Source organism: Sebastes umbrosus, chromosome 7 (assembly GCF_015220745.1).
Source record: "Sebastes umbrosus isolate fSebUmb1 chromosome 7, fSebUmb1.pri, whole genome shotgun sequence".
NCBI lineage: Eukaryota > Metazoa > Chordata > Actinopteri > Perciformes > Sebastidae > Sebastes > Sebastes umbrosus.
Window position 1 is genome coordinate 30,153,153 of NC_051275.1, and position 14,352 is coordinate 30,167,504.

The 14,352-nt window shown below is 42.2% G+C and overlaps 1 protein-coding gene across 2 annotated transcripts in view; it reads left to right on the forward strand.

The window, feature by feature from the left end:
- pxylp1 (2-phosphoxylose phosphatase 1) overlaps positions 1 to 11,923 on the forward strand; it is a 25,961-nt gene extending 14,038 nt beyond the window's left edge. For both annotated transcript variants that reach the window (XM_037775934.1, XM_037775933.1), the window contains 3 exons: positions 1,489 to 1,615; positions 8,906 to 9,045; positions 9,308 to 11,923. In XM_037775934.1, coding sequence (XP_037631862.1) covers positions 1,489 to 1,615; positions 8,906 to 9,045; positions 9,308 to 10,332 — 1,292 coding nt within the window. In that variant the 3' untranslated portion in view covers positions 10,333 to 11,923. The remainder of the gene's footprint in view (positions 1 to 1,488; positions 1,616 to 8,905; positions 9,046 to 9,307) is intronic.
- The last annotated feature ends 2,429 nt before the right edge of the window (positions 11,924 to 14,352 follow it).

The following is a 14,352-nucleotide window of genomic DNA, read 5'->3' on the forward strand; positions in this document are numbered from 1 at the left end:
ACATGCACACTGACATATACTATCTAATCAAAGTAAAGACCGCCAGTCTGTGGATGACTGTGATATGTGATTTTGAGCTTGGTTACATTTACGATTTGTGTTTCTGAAAGTCTTAAATCTGAATCGATCTGAGACCAGCGATAGGCGATAAACTCACTAAGTTAATTCTTTCCAATTTGGCAGCAGCAAGTGTCACAGTATCACTGTGTCAGAGAATTTAGATCAGCTCCCCCACTGCTGGCATCACCCAGTTTGATGGACAGCGTATAAATACTTAATATAGTAATAATGTCAGATTTAGTGTGTCAGGACTCGGGGGGTGTGTTAATTGCACCAAAGTCATTTCCACTAGATTGCATCATCCATAATGCTGCAGAGCTCCCTCTCAGCACAGCAGCATGGAGCCTTGTTATTTTATCCTCCATTGAAAAGTCAGCACCGCCCGAGGCCATCACACCAATATCCCTCACCGCCTAAGACAAGTTCTACAATCCACCGCTAATTGAATTTTACTCTGTTTATCTCTGGATGGCAGTTTTGTCTCCAAAGAGGAAAAATCCATTTTGTCTTTTAGATTTAGATTAGAAGTTATTGAAAATCAATTACGAACAAGGATTTTTTTCAGGTGGTGTTATTCTCCCTGTGACATGATCATTTTCAAAGTGTCCTGGTTTCTCCTATCTTCTTTATTTACTGTTAAACACTCTCACAGCCTACAGTCCATTCTTTGCTCTCAGACAATGAACAAATTCGTTTGGTGTTTCTCTCGCTGCTGCTGTGGGAATTGCCGCAAGATTTGTTAAATCAACATTTGCTTTCGTAAGACATGACATGCATTACCTCTCCTACCTTTGGTCGATCGCCTGAGTTGAGCACTTTTCCTTCAATTTGAATGATTTATTTTATAGTTACGAGTAAAATTTGGTATATTTTAGAACCTGCAGGGGATTTTTATGGCCACTTTGGGGCAGCAGAAACAAGCTGTCGACACAACTCTGACATACTATCACCTATCAGGTTTTTATAGCTAACTAGTTAGCAAATATTAGCATTATTTTGGAGTTGTGTCCAATATTCACTCGCCTTTTTAGCTCTGTTTTGGTCTCCTCCAGCTCCTGAGAAAAATATTTGTCTCTTTAGCTATGAGCGATACCTTTCACATTACACTTTTTCATTTAATCCATTGGTGATATAAAAATATTGATTACAGCAGCTTTAATTTCCCAACTTAACATGCCTGGAACAGTGATTTTTCTTTTTAAGTTATTTATCCATTACATCCCTAAAGTTTGCAGTTGCATCATTTCTTGTCTTTCTCACACGAGTCTTCATTTGTTCCATTTTTAAACAGTATAAAGTCCATGAATAATGTAACTTCAGTCTTAATATTTATGAATTTATAACAAACTCACTGATGAAAATAGCAGTTATTTACACTACATGTTCCAATGGAAAGATGTGGATGCTGACGAGCGTCTCCTCTCACAGGTCACAGTCCTGCTGACTACAAGCTACTGTCTGTCCAGGTGATGATTCGCCACGGTGACCGCTACCCTCTCTACTACATCCCCAAGACCAAACGGCCCGCCATCGACTGCACCTTGTCCGTCAGCAGGTACACACACGTTTCCAACAAAAAGTATAACAGAACATGTCGTTCTTTATAGTTCCCCCGGTACATTACTGCTGAAGTATGCTGTCTCCTTCCAACCTTTCTGAAGAGGGTGAACGTGTTAAAAGGAATCTTTTTTTGCCTGCTTTCTTGGCCACGTCAACCCTGAACTGGGTTGTTTAGAGAGTGATGTAGAAAGCCTCAAAGTGGTAAAAGTGTTACTCTAGTATAATGACATGGTTAAAAAAAAATGTCACAGTGGCCTGAGAGAGCTCAACACACTGCACTGCAAAGAAACTTAAAAAACACGAAGATGCAATGCAACACTGCAAGTTAATGAATACCTTTCTGTTTAATGCAAGCCAATACAATCACCCTGCAATAAAAACTACTATTGTGAACAGTGTTGCCAACTCTTTTCCAATGAAAGTAGCCAGCACCAGCTCTAAAAGTCTCTAAAAGTCACCAGATAACATCATATGCACATTTGCATATTGGCGACGTCATCGTGCATTATTTGCATAAAGCTTAGTGGTTGTGACAGCTGACTGCCTGAGAGTGCACGGCGAAAGAGGAGAGGGAGAGACGCCGTGCTGTTGGCAGAAGAGCCGTGGACTGTGATCCCTCTGAGCAGCATGCATGGGAATGAATTACAAAATAATATATTTCTCGCTTTTTCCCTGATGTGGATCAGCTAAATTTCTCGCGAGTCACTTCTTAGAAATAAAGTCGCTAAGAGGGTCTGAAAAGTCGACAAAGTTGGCAACCCTGAATGTGACACTAATAGTGTTCAATTTTTGTGTGATACCATGTCAGAAACTAGTTGATTTAGTAGTTCTTTGGCCAAAATTTAATTTAATTTATTAGTTTATTTCACAGGGTCACAGTTAGCCTTGAAGCTAATGTGAATCTGTAGTCTCTGGGATCTGCAGGGTGCCAGATGATAAAAGGCATTCCTAAAATTCTAATAAGAACATTTGCTACAAAGTACATAGCAACATGTATACGTCAAAACTAGCAAGACAATAAAACAACAACTTGTGATATTGTTACATTTAATTGCATTATAATGTGAGGTGTTCATGGTGTTTTGCCCCATTATGCTTCAATTAACTAATACTATGAGGACGACAAACAAAGAGAGAAAATGAAAAGCTTAATGAGGAGCATTCTTCCACTTTTCATTTATTTCTAAAGGCTGAAGATAACGGCTTTATTCCCACAGTTTCAATTAATCCAGGTCAGAGTTAAGGGCACAAAATGCCACAGGGATTTAAGCTGGCTTCCCGAGCAGAGCCTCAGCTACGTCTTTGTAATACCTAACAAGGAGACCTGCTGGAAAGACACCAATTACTACAACAGCTTCCCATATCCTCTTACAGAAAAAACTGCTGGCTTGATAGCAGTTGTCAGAAAATGAGCTCCGTGTATTAAATAGAAGGTCGTTGTAGATTATTTTTTGGGGGTATTTGTGAGGCTTACAGGAAACTGTAAGTCATTTGTTTTCCATTTGAATATCAATTCAACAGTTCCCTTGGTTTCCCAGTGGTGCTGCATGTGTCAGCGTTAGCGGGTGGGTTTGGTTTGCTACATCTGTTCTGCTGCGCTGTGGTGCAGATGGGTACACATATAAATGCAAACACATTTTATGTGTGTGTGTGTGTGTGTGTGTGTGTGTGTGAGGTTTGTTGTAGCTGAGTTGTTGACGGTCTTATCTCACTTGATTTGAGCAACATGTTCACTGAGCAGCTCTGGGAAGGCAGAACTGTCGCTGCTGCAGAAGCTCCCAACGGAAAATGTGGGTGGAAAATCCACACAAACACAATATTAATATTGTTATCGTCTTTAATTCATCATCGGTTTCTTTCCTTCGCTGTTGGCAGTCTGGCTCCGCTGCTCCTTTAAGAGGGCTAGATGAGAGTTAATGATAGGAAGTTATTAAAAGCCAGCATGCCTCTGTACTTCTGCTTCGGAGGAAGTCTGAAATCAGCACTTTCACACCCAGCTCCTGTATACATACACATTAACTGGGATTTATGCAAACTCTTCATGTGGATACACACATGCTATGATAACAAACTGCTATTTTTGAATCCAGAATATTTACTTTTTGATGTGTGCACACACATCCTCTTGGATGATTTATTTAGACCATATGGTCCATAAACTCCCCTGTGACCAATCCCCTGTTTATTTGGGTCTGTGTGTGTACCTGAGTTCAGATTTAACCAATGACTTAATTTGGCACAAAGCTTTCCCTGCAGCCACATCAGCTTTGCACATCTGGACAGGGCTGGGAACGCTGTAATCTTTAGAGCTGGCGCGGTGACACACAGTTGCATTTTAGACTGATAGGATGCAGATGATCTACTATGCATTTAATTATTATTAGATATTTTCAACGCCCTTGATCTTTGACCTTGAGCTGAAAGTAGGCCATCCATCAACACAAGCCTCTTATGATTGACGGATGCCATTCAGAAATTGAATTGACTCTTGCCTGCGTCTACCAAAAAAGCACAGATGTGCCCATGGGCTAACATCTCCCCTTGCTCTGTGAGCTGCTCTGTGGTCAACAGCTGTGTCCTCTGGCTGTAATACTCCACTCAAATTGTGACTATATCAGAGTGTTTGTGTGTGAAGTGGAGCCATGATGCAAAGGGCAGTTTTTTCTAAATGAAATTTAGATCTAGAAGATATGAACCTGGTGTTGCAGTGGTTGTTATTGTTATAAACAGTAAAAACAACATGTGGGAAACATTACCAAGGTGTTTCTGTTGGCTTCATGTGTTCATTTGAGGAACATTCTTTAGTCTCTTTAGTTGCGGGGAAGCTTCAGTGGATGTTAAAGTCACATGCTTCATGCACGTCATGATTCATTTCTCTGTTTCCATTGCACTTTGTTGAATTTAGATTTTATCAATATCAATTTTTCCGCCTCAGCTAATGCCGGGTACACACTGCACAAGACTCAAGTCGATTTTGGGCCCGGTTTCCCCCTTCTGACAACTGTCAGCAAAGCCTCGATTGGTTGATGGTTCTAAAGATAAGCTTCCCAGTTGTTCCTGTGGTGTGAGGTATGTTAAGAGAGTTTTTTACATCCCTCGATTTGCTCAGAAGTCCATCCTGGCTGACCGATTTCAAATCGTAAATATTAAACATGTTCAATATTTACGATCGGATATCCTGTTGTGTGTGTGGGGAACCCCGAGGATAGCCGATGACGCAGTCACGTGGGAAAGAACGATTGGGAACCAAGCTGACTGAAGAACTGTGTTCATGGCGGCCGCAGCTAATGCAAGCGCAAAGCATAAAGTAATAGTAAGATGAACCTCAGAAATGGAGGACCAACTTGTTGATTTGTGGAGGTTTATTTACGTGTCTCCGTGACTTCATCCATATTATTGATCATGAATTTTCAGTACGAAGTAGTGCAAAAACTAGATACAATTTTTGTTTTATTGGTCAGGACTCTTGTTGTTCATGAATGAAATCTGTTAGTGGGTGGTGTCTGTTTTGGCCAAATCGTTGCTCTCCACACACTCTAGGAACAAAACTGTTAAATCTAACATCACATGTCGTTATGTGTGGGCTCTCTCACATTTTCAACATCTGTTAAGATTTGAAAAATCTTTTAGTGTGAGCCAGCCTTAAGTTTAGTTTAGTCTTAATTATTATTGTGATATTTTGAGGTAAAGAAACCAGAAAATATTCACATTTAAGAAGCTGGAATCAGGGAATTTTTTTTTTTTTCTTCAAAAATTCTCAAACCGATTGTCAAAATAGTTGGCAATTAATTCAATAGTTGACAGCTAATTGTTTAATTGACCAATTGTTGCAGCTCTAGTGAGTTGCGTCCTTCAGCTGGCTCTGCAGTGGCTGTGTGATCTGAAGATAATCTTCCAGTGAGAACAGGGAAGTCCAATTATATCCTGGGTTGCGTTAGCTCAGATGCAAAGTGTGTTTGGATTATTTGTGGTGTTTGAATGTGCTTGTTTTGCAGGGAGACTGAATATTAAAGGCTTATTAAATATTTCCGTGTGTTCTCGTAATAATGTAGGTTAGTTCTGTTTTTATTTAGACTAGGGTGTAATTACAGGGATCTGAACTAGCATATGCCCAGGGCTGGATCCTTAGAGAGCTGTGTGTGTGTGTGTGTGTGTGTGTGTGTGTGTGTGTGTGTTTTGTGTGTGCTGGCACCAGCCTGCCGACCCACTGTCTCCGTCTGCGGTTAACTGAGCTCTCTTCAGCAGGGAACATCTCTCTCTTTCCTCTTCATCTTCCACCAGCACAGTCCTTGTCAAGGTTTCTGTCTCCCTGCATCCCATTTACTTTAATTTCTGTCTTCCGTGAGTTTAGACCACATCATCTCATTTTCTTTTTTTTTCTGTTTATTCCTCTCCCTCATTTATACTATCTATTTATTCCTCATCTCTTCCACCCTCCTCACTAATCTCCTCCCCTGTCCTATCCAGTGATAATAATCCCCGCTTAATGTAATTGGGCTGTGTAATCTTTGGTTAGCAACAATCATCCTAATAGACAGCCTGGCTGGCTCTTTGTCCACACTTGTGTCCCCATCCGCTGACGTCTCGTCTCCCACTGTAGCCAATTAAATCTAGATAGCCCCAAACTCCCCTCAGCAGCAGCCTGATCTGCTGACGACGGAGCCGATCAGAATGAAGCACTGGTTGGCACAATACCTCACTCATGTGCCTTGTGCTGCACATTACTGTGTAAGTGAATATTAAAGTGCAGAGAGAGGCAACAGCAGCTGACGCAACGTGACAACAAAAGGAAACAATGCCCTCAAAAGCAGAAAATGTAGGCTGGTGTTTTTCAAAGGAGATCTGAAGCCGGAGTCGAGCTTTGAAGCTTCTGATTCTGACAACAAAAGAGGAAATAGTGACTTAAAGACCGGAGCTGTGATGGTGGCTGTAGACGCCACATTATGTTTACTGCGTTACAACAATCACACACGTGATTTAAGGGTAATGACAGAAGGTCGTTTTTAATGCCGTGGTCCTGAACCGGTCCATGATCACTATGGAAACCGTGTGTGTGTGTGTGTGTGCGCGTGCATGCTCCTTTAATCTGAGCGAGCTGAGCTGCAGCTCCCACAGATTTGTTATATTAATCTGTAATCTTCAATCATCTCTAATCTATCAGATCACCGACTGCTCTTCTCGCTGCCCTCATCCCCTGTGTGTGTGTCGGTGTGTGTGGGTGTGTGTTAGTGTGTTTGTGCTTGTACATATGTGTGTATATATGTGTGTGTGTGTGTCCCAAGGCAACAAATTCTTTCATCTTTTTATATCTCCATCTCCCATATTCCCACCCACACATATTGAACTGTGCTGTAGTCCAGCAGTGTTAGAGAGACACCTGCTGGGAGATATAGGAAGTGGTTTTCACAAGCAGTTACATACTGAGCATGTCAATACAATAACTAACTAATAACAAATGTTTTATAGATTGTTCGAATAATTGTTGAATTGATACGTAATAATTTATTACAAAATGCGGGGATATTTATCACATATTGCGTTCAAGCTGTTTATTACAAAATGCGGTGATATTTCATAATTTTGTCACAAGGTCCAAGGTGAAAAATATTAAGATATTCACTTTACAGTGATTTCAATGAGACAAAAGCAACATTTGAGAAGCTTGAGTTCTTTTTATTATTAAAATAATAAACTGTACTCTAGCAACTTGGTGATCTTCAAAATTCAAGTGTAAACATTTATAATGCACCAACAAATTGGTATAAACTTAAACAAGATTTAAATTCCAGTCTATAATGTATAAGGGATATTAACATAGAATTAAATTGAATAGATCGACCCCACTGTCACAGATACCCGATCCAGTATCGGTATCGGTGCATCCCTATTTTCATTACTCACACTTGCACTCTTCCTGCTGTGAGATGTCAAAATGTCTATATACTGTGTAAAAGGCCTATTTCTTAACATGAGAAAAGAATTATGGACATTCATAAAAAGTGTGCAACTTAATTGTGTTTACGCAAAATTACATTTGTTGCTAAAAAGTGACTTCATTTTTTTTTCTTTTCTGGATCATGAGAGTATTTTAAGGAAAGACTAAAATGTATTTGTGAGTCATTCCATCCTGCATGTTCCTCAAAATATCTTGTTTGGCTTTAAATCCACGGGGACGATGAGACAGCTGCTCTGACTGTTACTCAGAGGCAGTAAACAGTAAAAGCTGTGGTTTTAATAGGAAGCTCTGTAGTGTCTGTGTGGGACTGTGTGACTGTATCTTCTGTAGCAGTGGCCTCGATTAGTTGACTATTCAATCTAAGGAGCCTGATTTGACAGTCAAATCGTCGCAGCGGCAAGAAATTTGGTTACGAAACAAAGGATCATTCCATTCTGGCTATATGGGGGTGCTCATATATCTGATTTTACACAGAATTGCTTGGTTTCTCTCAATAACTCATGATGTATAGCCTATGTTGGTATAAATATCAGCCTATGAATAATACTGTTAATACAATTGTGAAAACTGATTCTGTGATTTTATCAATCTCCTTTGTATGTGAATAAATCACCATGTAGTCTAAGTTGCATTATCCACATTAGCGGGACCATCGGAGCAGCATCTCGGCGACAACATGAGGCTACTTATTTATATTATATTAATATTATTATAGTATGTATTTACAAACATGAAAAGCAATCAGGAAAGAAAAGAAACTGTGTCTGTTGCTTAGATTCAGTACTTTGGACAGAGCTTCACTGACAGTACACACACACACACACACACACACCCAACACACACTTACACACAACAAACAGCGCTGTCCATTATTCTGAAACAACAGCTAAGCGATAGTCACAGCCAATCATTTTGTTGTTTATACAGGTTTTTTATAGATACATAAAGCTTAAACAGAGGGGGATCAATGATCAGATTTGACTATGTAAATTCTTACTTCTGTAAAATATTCCTAAAAGTTTTCATTCTGAATGTTTGCCTGTGCGTGTTGCATTATTTTGTATAACTGTATGTGTTAAAGTGGATTATTCTGCTTATACCATGGCAACACAGTACAGATATTTTTTAAGTGGCATCATGTTTGTCTGCCTTGGAGTAGATCTTATTATTACAACAAACCGCCACAGTCATAACGGCTGAAGTGAGCAGCCTTCCAGCCATGAGTATAAATCTGGTGCACTGATGAAGCCGTGTGGTTATCTGGAAAAATAATGCACACCCGTGGATCATGTCTGGCTCTCACAGTTTGTCATCCCTCCCCACCATCAGGAAGCCCTCCCACCCCCTGCTGAACTCCTTCATCCGTCACATGGGCCAGGGAGCTCGCGGCCACTGGGAGTCACCACTGGGCTCTGTTCCCCGTCTGCCCAGCCACAGTGCCTGTGAGATGGGAGAACTCACGCAGACAGGTAGGCAAGGAACCGGAAGTTTTTTCTTTTCACCATCAACCAGAGTTGAACTTTTGTAGACCAGTATTACATGTTTATAGTTTATGTACAAATGTTGCTTTAGAGTTTGTTTTTGTAGATTTCTTTCCAACCAGTGTTGTATTGATCAATTCTACAAATGAATCTACAAGTTAATGTGTTATTTCACGCAATAGAGCCTTTTGTCCATCTTGACACTCTTTTCTAACAAGCATTCATTCATTCTTGTTTCCATTTTTTCCAGGTGTGGTGCAGCACCTGCGCAACGGGCAGCTCCTCCACCAAGCCTACAAGCATTACAATCTCCTCCTCTCCGACTGGTCGCCCCGCCAAGTGTGGGTTGAGACCACAGGTAAGAGCCGCACTCTCCAGAGCGGACTGGCCTTCCTCTACGGCTTCCTCCCGGGCTTCGATTGGACGAAACTGACGGTGCGGCACCAGTGGAGCACGTTGTTCTGCGGCTCGGCCTGCGACTGCCCCGCCAGGAACCGATACCTGGAGGAAGAGCAGCGGAGGCAGTATCGGCTCAGAGTGAGCGATACCGAACTGGAGAGGACTTACGCCGATATGGCGCGGACGTTGGGTCTGCCCACCCGCCAGCTCCGAGCTGCGAACCCTATAGACTCCCTGCTGTGCCACCTGTGCCACGGCATTTCTTTCCCATGCGTTCCCATGGGTGATGGCACCGGTGGATGTCTGACGATGGCACAGTTCGCTGTGATTCGTCGGCAGCAGCTGGATGATGAGGTGGATCGGAGAAGAGTGGGGCTGTACCATAAATACGCCATCCTGGCCATGTACCCCTACCTCAACCGAACTGCCACCAAGATGGAGCGTGTTGCCAGAGACAACGAGGCAGGCCGACAGCCTCGCGCAGGGGGCGAGGAGGTCTTCACCCTCTCCTCAGCCCACGACGTCACCATGGCCCCGCTGCTGAGCGCCCTGGGACTGGAGGAGGCACGCTTCCCACGCTTTGCAGCGAGAGTAGTCTTTGAACTGTGGAAGAGTCCCCCGGCCGCGCAAGGAAAACAGAAGAAGAAAGCCGGCAAAGGTGAGAAGTCGAAGGCGAAAGACGGGGAGCTGTTCATCAGGGTGCTGTACAACGGCGAGGATGTGACATTTCACACCACCTTCTGTCGCTCACACAACCGCCACGCCAGCCAACCCCTTTGCCCTCTGAAGAACTTCCTGTCTTTTGTCAGGAGAGACATGTTCAGTGTTGTCAACGCTACTTCCTACCAGGAGGCCTGCTCCCGGCGCCCTGGTTGACAGATGGAGAGGAGGGTGACTGAGTGAGGATGACAGATGGTCGTACTTCTCGTTTTTTTTAGTTGTTTTTCACTTTTGAACGTGGTGCACTTTTATGCTGCTCGTAGTGTCCTAAAATTCCACCTTTTTAAATGTAGTCCTTTACATTCCTCAGCACGAAGTGAGTGGCAAACACACACACACACACACACACACACACATACACACACACACACACACACACACAGTACTGTACATCATAAGATCACTTTCTAACCTTTCTACAAACTTGTTTTTTTGAATACTGTATGTTTTCTGAAGCGTATCTGTAAGAGATAAGTGATTCAAGGGAAGTCGTTTGGCACTTAGCCACTTTATTCCTACATTCCACAAGGGGCCGTACACATGCCGCGTTTCAAAACGCGTGGAAAACGTCAGCCATGCCGCTTTTTTTTCTTTCCAATGTGTTTGGGAAGTTGCAATACCGTCGCGACCGCTGTTACTAAGCACCCAAAACTTGCGTGCTGCGATGACGACGATGATGATGAAGTTGTGGTAATTTAGCAGGAAGCCTCACTGACTAAACTAAACAAAGTCAAAATAAACATTAATGGATTTCCAGCACCGTAAATCCCTCACAGTAGCTTCACACTCGATTTCTCCGTGTCAGTTTGGTTGACCTTTCAAGCAAATTCATAAAACAAACTTTTTTACAGTTGGTAACTTGAGTGCCAGTGTTTAGGGACAAACCTCTTCACAGTTCTCAACCTAACGTCTGTTGCGACGTTCTTGGACGGAAAAGGTCAGGCCAGTAAAATAGTCCGTGGGTCAGTAGGTAAAGCTCTGGGTAGCCTTGCACTTAAATGATTAACCTCTCCTTCACATATAATTACCGTAGACTGATATTTAGGGATGAAGGAAAATATATCTGCCAGCTGTGATTGGTTGTGGCAGCGTTCCAAAAGTTGAACTAGTTTTATCTCGGGGCACAGCCGTCGCGCCCTGAAAAATAAGTGCTCGGGAACGCTTGCGCGGCGCAACTGTGTTGCTCTCGTGTTGCTCTCTCGTTTGAGCGCGCCTACATTGGGAACAATGGATTTGTGGGCGCAAAAAATGCGGCATGTGTACAGCCACCACTACCATGGAATTGTAAAATTCCAGTATTCCCCAAATACTTGCAGGAAAAGGGAATATTGAAGCTGGAAACACTATGCTGGATTAACCATTCCTGGGAAATATTTTGTGTATAATAAATCTTTTCAATGAAAATTACACGTTGGGCTAGTTTTGGCCGCATTTCTCAACATGACTCATCTGTCACGGAGCATTTCTTTTGGGTTTTAATGTTTATTAATTGCAGTTTAATGATGAGGGATATTTCTACTTTGTCATATTGATGTGCGTCTTTTTTTTCTTTATTTTAATAGAAATTGACTGCGGTACTTTGAAAGTGGCAGATGATAGTTTTCTTTCTTTACATTAATTTACAACGACAGAACATCTGTATTTATATTAATTGGTGATCACATTCCACTTTTTGTTTTTGCCTGTAAGAAACTGAATCTAATAAAGGTTCATCTGAGCAGACACTTTTATATCAGTTGCTGAGAAATGGTCTCCTGGTGGTATTTTGGTATAAAGCATGGGACCTGAAGAATCCATATATATGTATATATGCTATGTATAAATGACTGAACATTTTTCAATAAGTGTCTCTTATATTAATTCACCACTAGATGGCGTGTTAGCTCCACAAACTTCATTCAAACTACCCATCTGCTGCCATCATTTATCCACTTTGTCAACAGTGCTGCAGGAGCACAGCACACAGTCAGTACATTTATATAAATGTAAAAACCTTGAGCGCCTATTCCCCCACCACCAGACAAGTCATGTGTCATCATCATTAGGAACATAATACAACGCTGACAAGATATCAATTGTACAGCTCATTTTCAGAAGTGCCTCAGCGTGCTCGCGCCGCTCTTTTTCCTTTCAGAATCCTCCGAATCAGGAGAGTATTGACTGGAAAAATGCAATAACAACAGTGAGTCGGGTAAATTACATTTGCAGTATATGGATGTTATATTTGTCCTGGCAGTAGACGGCTATTTTCTAGTGAATAAATGGGTACACAATTGATGCTGTAGACAGATTACAAATGTCATCTGCTGGGGCAACGGTTTTCATTTTGTTACGCTATGAAGGCAGACGAGACAGACTCCTTTAGGAAGTTGGGAGATTTGTTGATTGTATGAATTTAAGGAGTTTATAATGAAGATTTTCCTTTTTTACTAATAGTGTAAAGTACATTTCATGGATTCACTTAAAGGAACAGTGTGTAACATTTTGGGGGATCTATTAGCAGAAATGGAATATAATGTTCAGAACTAGTGTATAATCACCTGAAACTAAGAATCGTTGTGTTTTCATTAGCTTAGAATGAACCCTTCATATCTACATAGGGAGCGGGTCTTCTTCACGGAGTCCACCATGTTGCTCCGCCATGTTTCCACAGAAGTCTAGTCAGACTTCCTTTGCTCCTAAAGTAGTGTGATTATGGGGAAGATGGCCTCTGAGCGACGTAAACGGCGTTAACACGGTTTACACTCGGCGGCTCACGTTACCGCAGTCTTAGAGAGGAAAGAGTGAGCGAAAGGTTACTCAGTTGGTTGCAATCTGCAACCACACCGCTAGATGCCGCCAAATCCTACACACTGTACCTTTAATTTTATTGTTTGACAGGAGTGACACTTCAAAATCGTATCAACTATGACAATATTTGATCTTCAAGACTAGAGCTGTAATGATTAATTGATTAGTTGTCAACTATTAAATGAATGCCCAACTATTTTTGATAATCGATTAATTGTTTTGAGTAATTTTTAAGAAAAAAACAACTCTAAATTCTCTGATTCCTGCTTCTTAAATGTGAATATTTTCTGGTTTCTTTACTCCTCTATGACAAAACAAGACATTAGAGGTCGTCATCTTGGGCTTTGGGAAACACTGATCAACATTTTTCACAATTTTCTGGCATTTTATAAACCAAACACCTAATCGATTAATCGAGAAACTAATTGACAGATTAATCGACAATGAAAATAATCATTAGTTGCAGCCCTAGCCAAGACCAATGACTTCACTTTCCCTTCTGTTGCTGAGTCACTCTAAACTTCAGTTCACATCTCAATCCCAAAGTTGAGGCAAAGCGCCTAAATCGATGCAAATTTATTCCCAAACTTTCCCCGGTCACATCCAGACCGTCTCCCGGGCCGTTCCCCATGTTATGCCATGACGTCAGGGTTGTTAATGATAGGAGCTAACCTTACCCGGCCGACCCGATTCCTCCCCCTTTTGTGCTGCCCTCTGCTAACCAACGCCTTGAGCTACAGGCCGTGACACCCCTCTGCCACCCACGCCTCTGATGTCATCCCGCCAGACCGAGGTGGAGCAGCAATTTCCTCCCGCCGCAACTCGCTCAATCTTTGATGTTGTTACGCTGCCTCCGGCTGTGGCTTATACACACCGGTGTCTCTCAGAGAGTGTGTGAGTGTGTGTGAGGAGAAGGGTAAAGACACATCAAGGTGAATGTATTGGGTGTGTGTGTGCATGGTTCAATGTGTACGTCAGCCTGTTTGTCTGGCCCCAGAACAATGTCCACTTGACCCGGTCTGGCTACAAAACCCTGTGTATAGATTTCCAAACACACCCAGGTTGTCCAGCTTCAACAGCAACACTGTGTGTGTGTGTGTGTATTTGGAGAGATGATGGAACACAGATGACTGACAGCTCAGACAGTAGGAGGGAAGCATTGTGGTCGACGCTGAGAAGAAACAAAGATGGAAGAGAGGGCGAGGTTGCGGTCACGGTTCGACATTAACCTCGTGGAATCAGCCCCGGACTCTCCTCTCTCCAAAACCACAGTTACAGCCGCCGGTCAGAGTAGTTAAAGACAGAGATTAGATTTCATGTTGTGAAGAGGGTTCGGAGGAGGAACAGCAGCTAACCAGACTCGGGGTGAAAGAAGCCAAGTGTTGA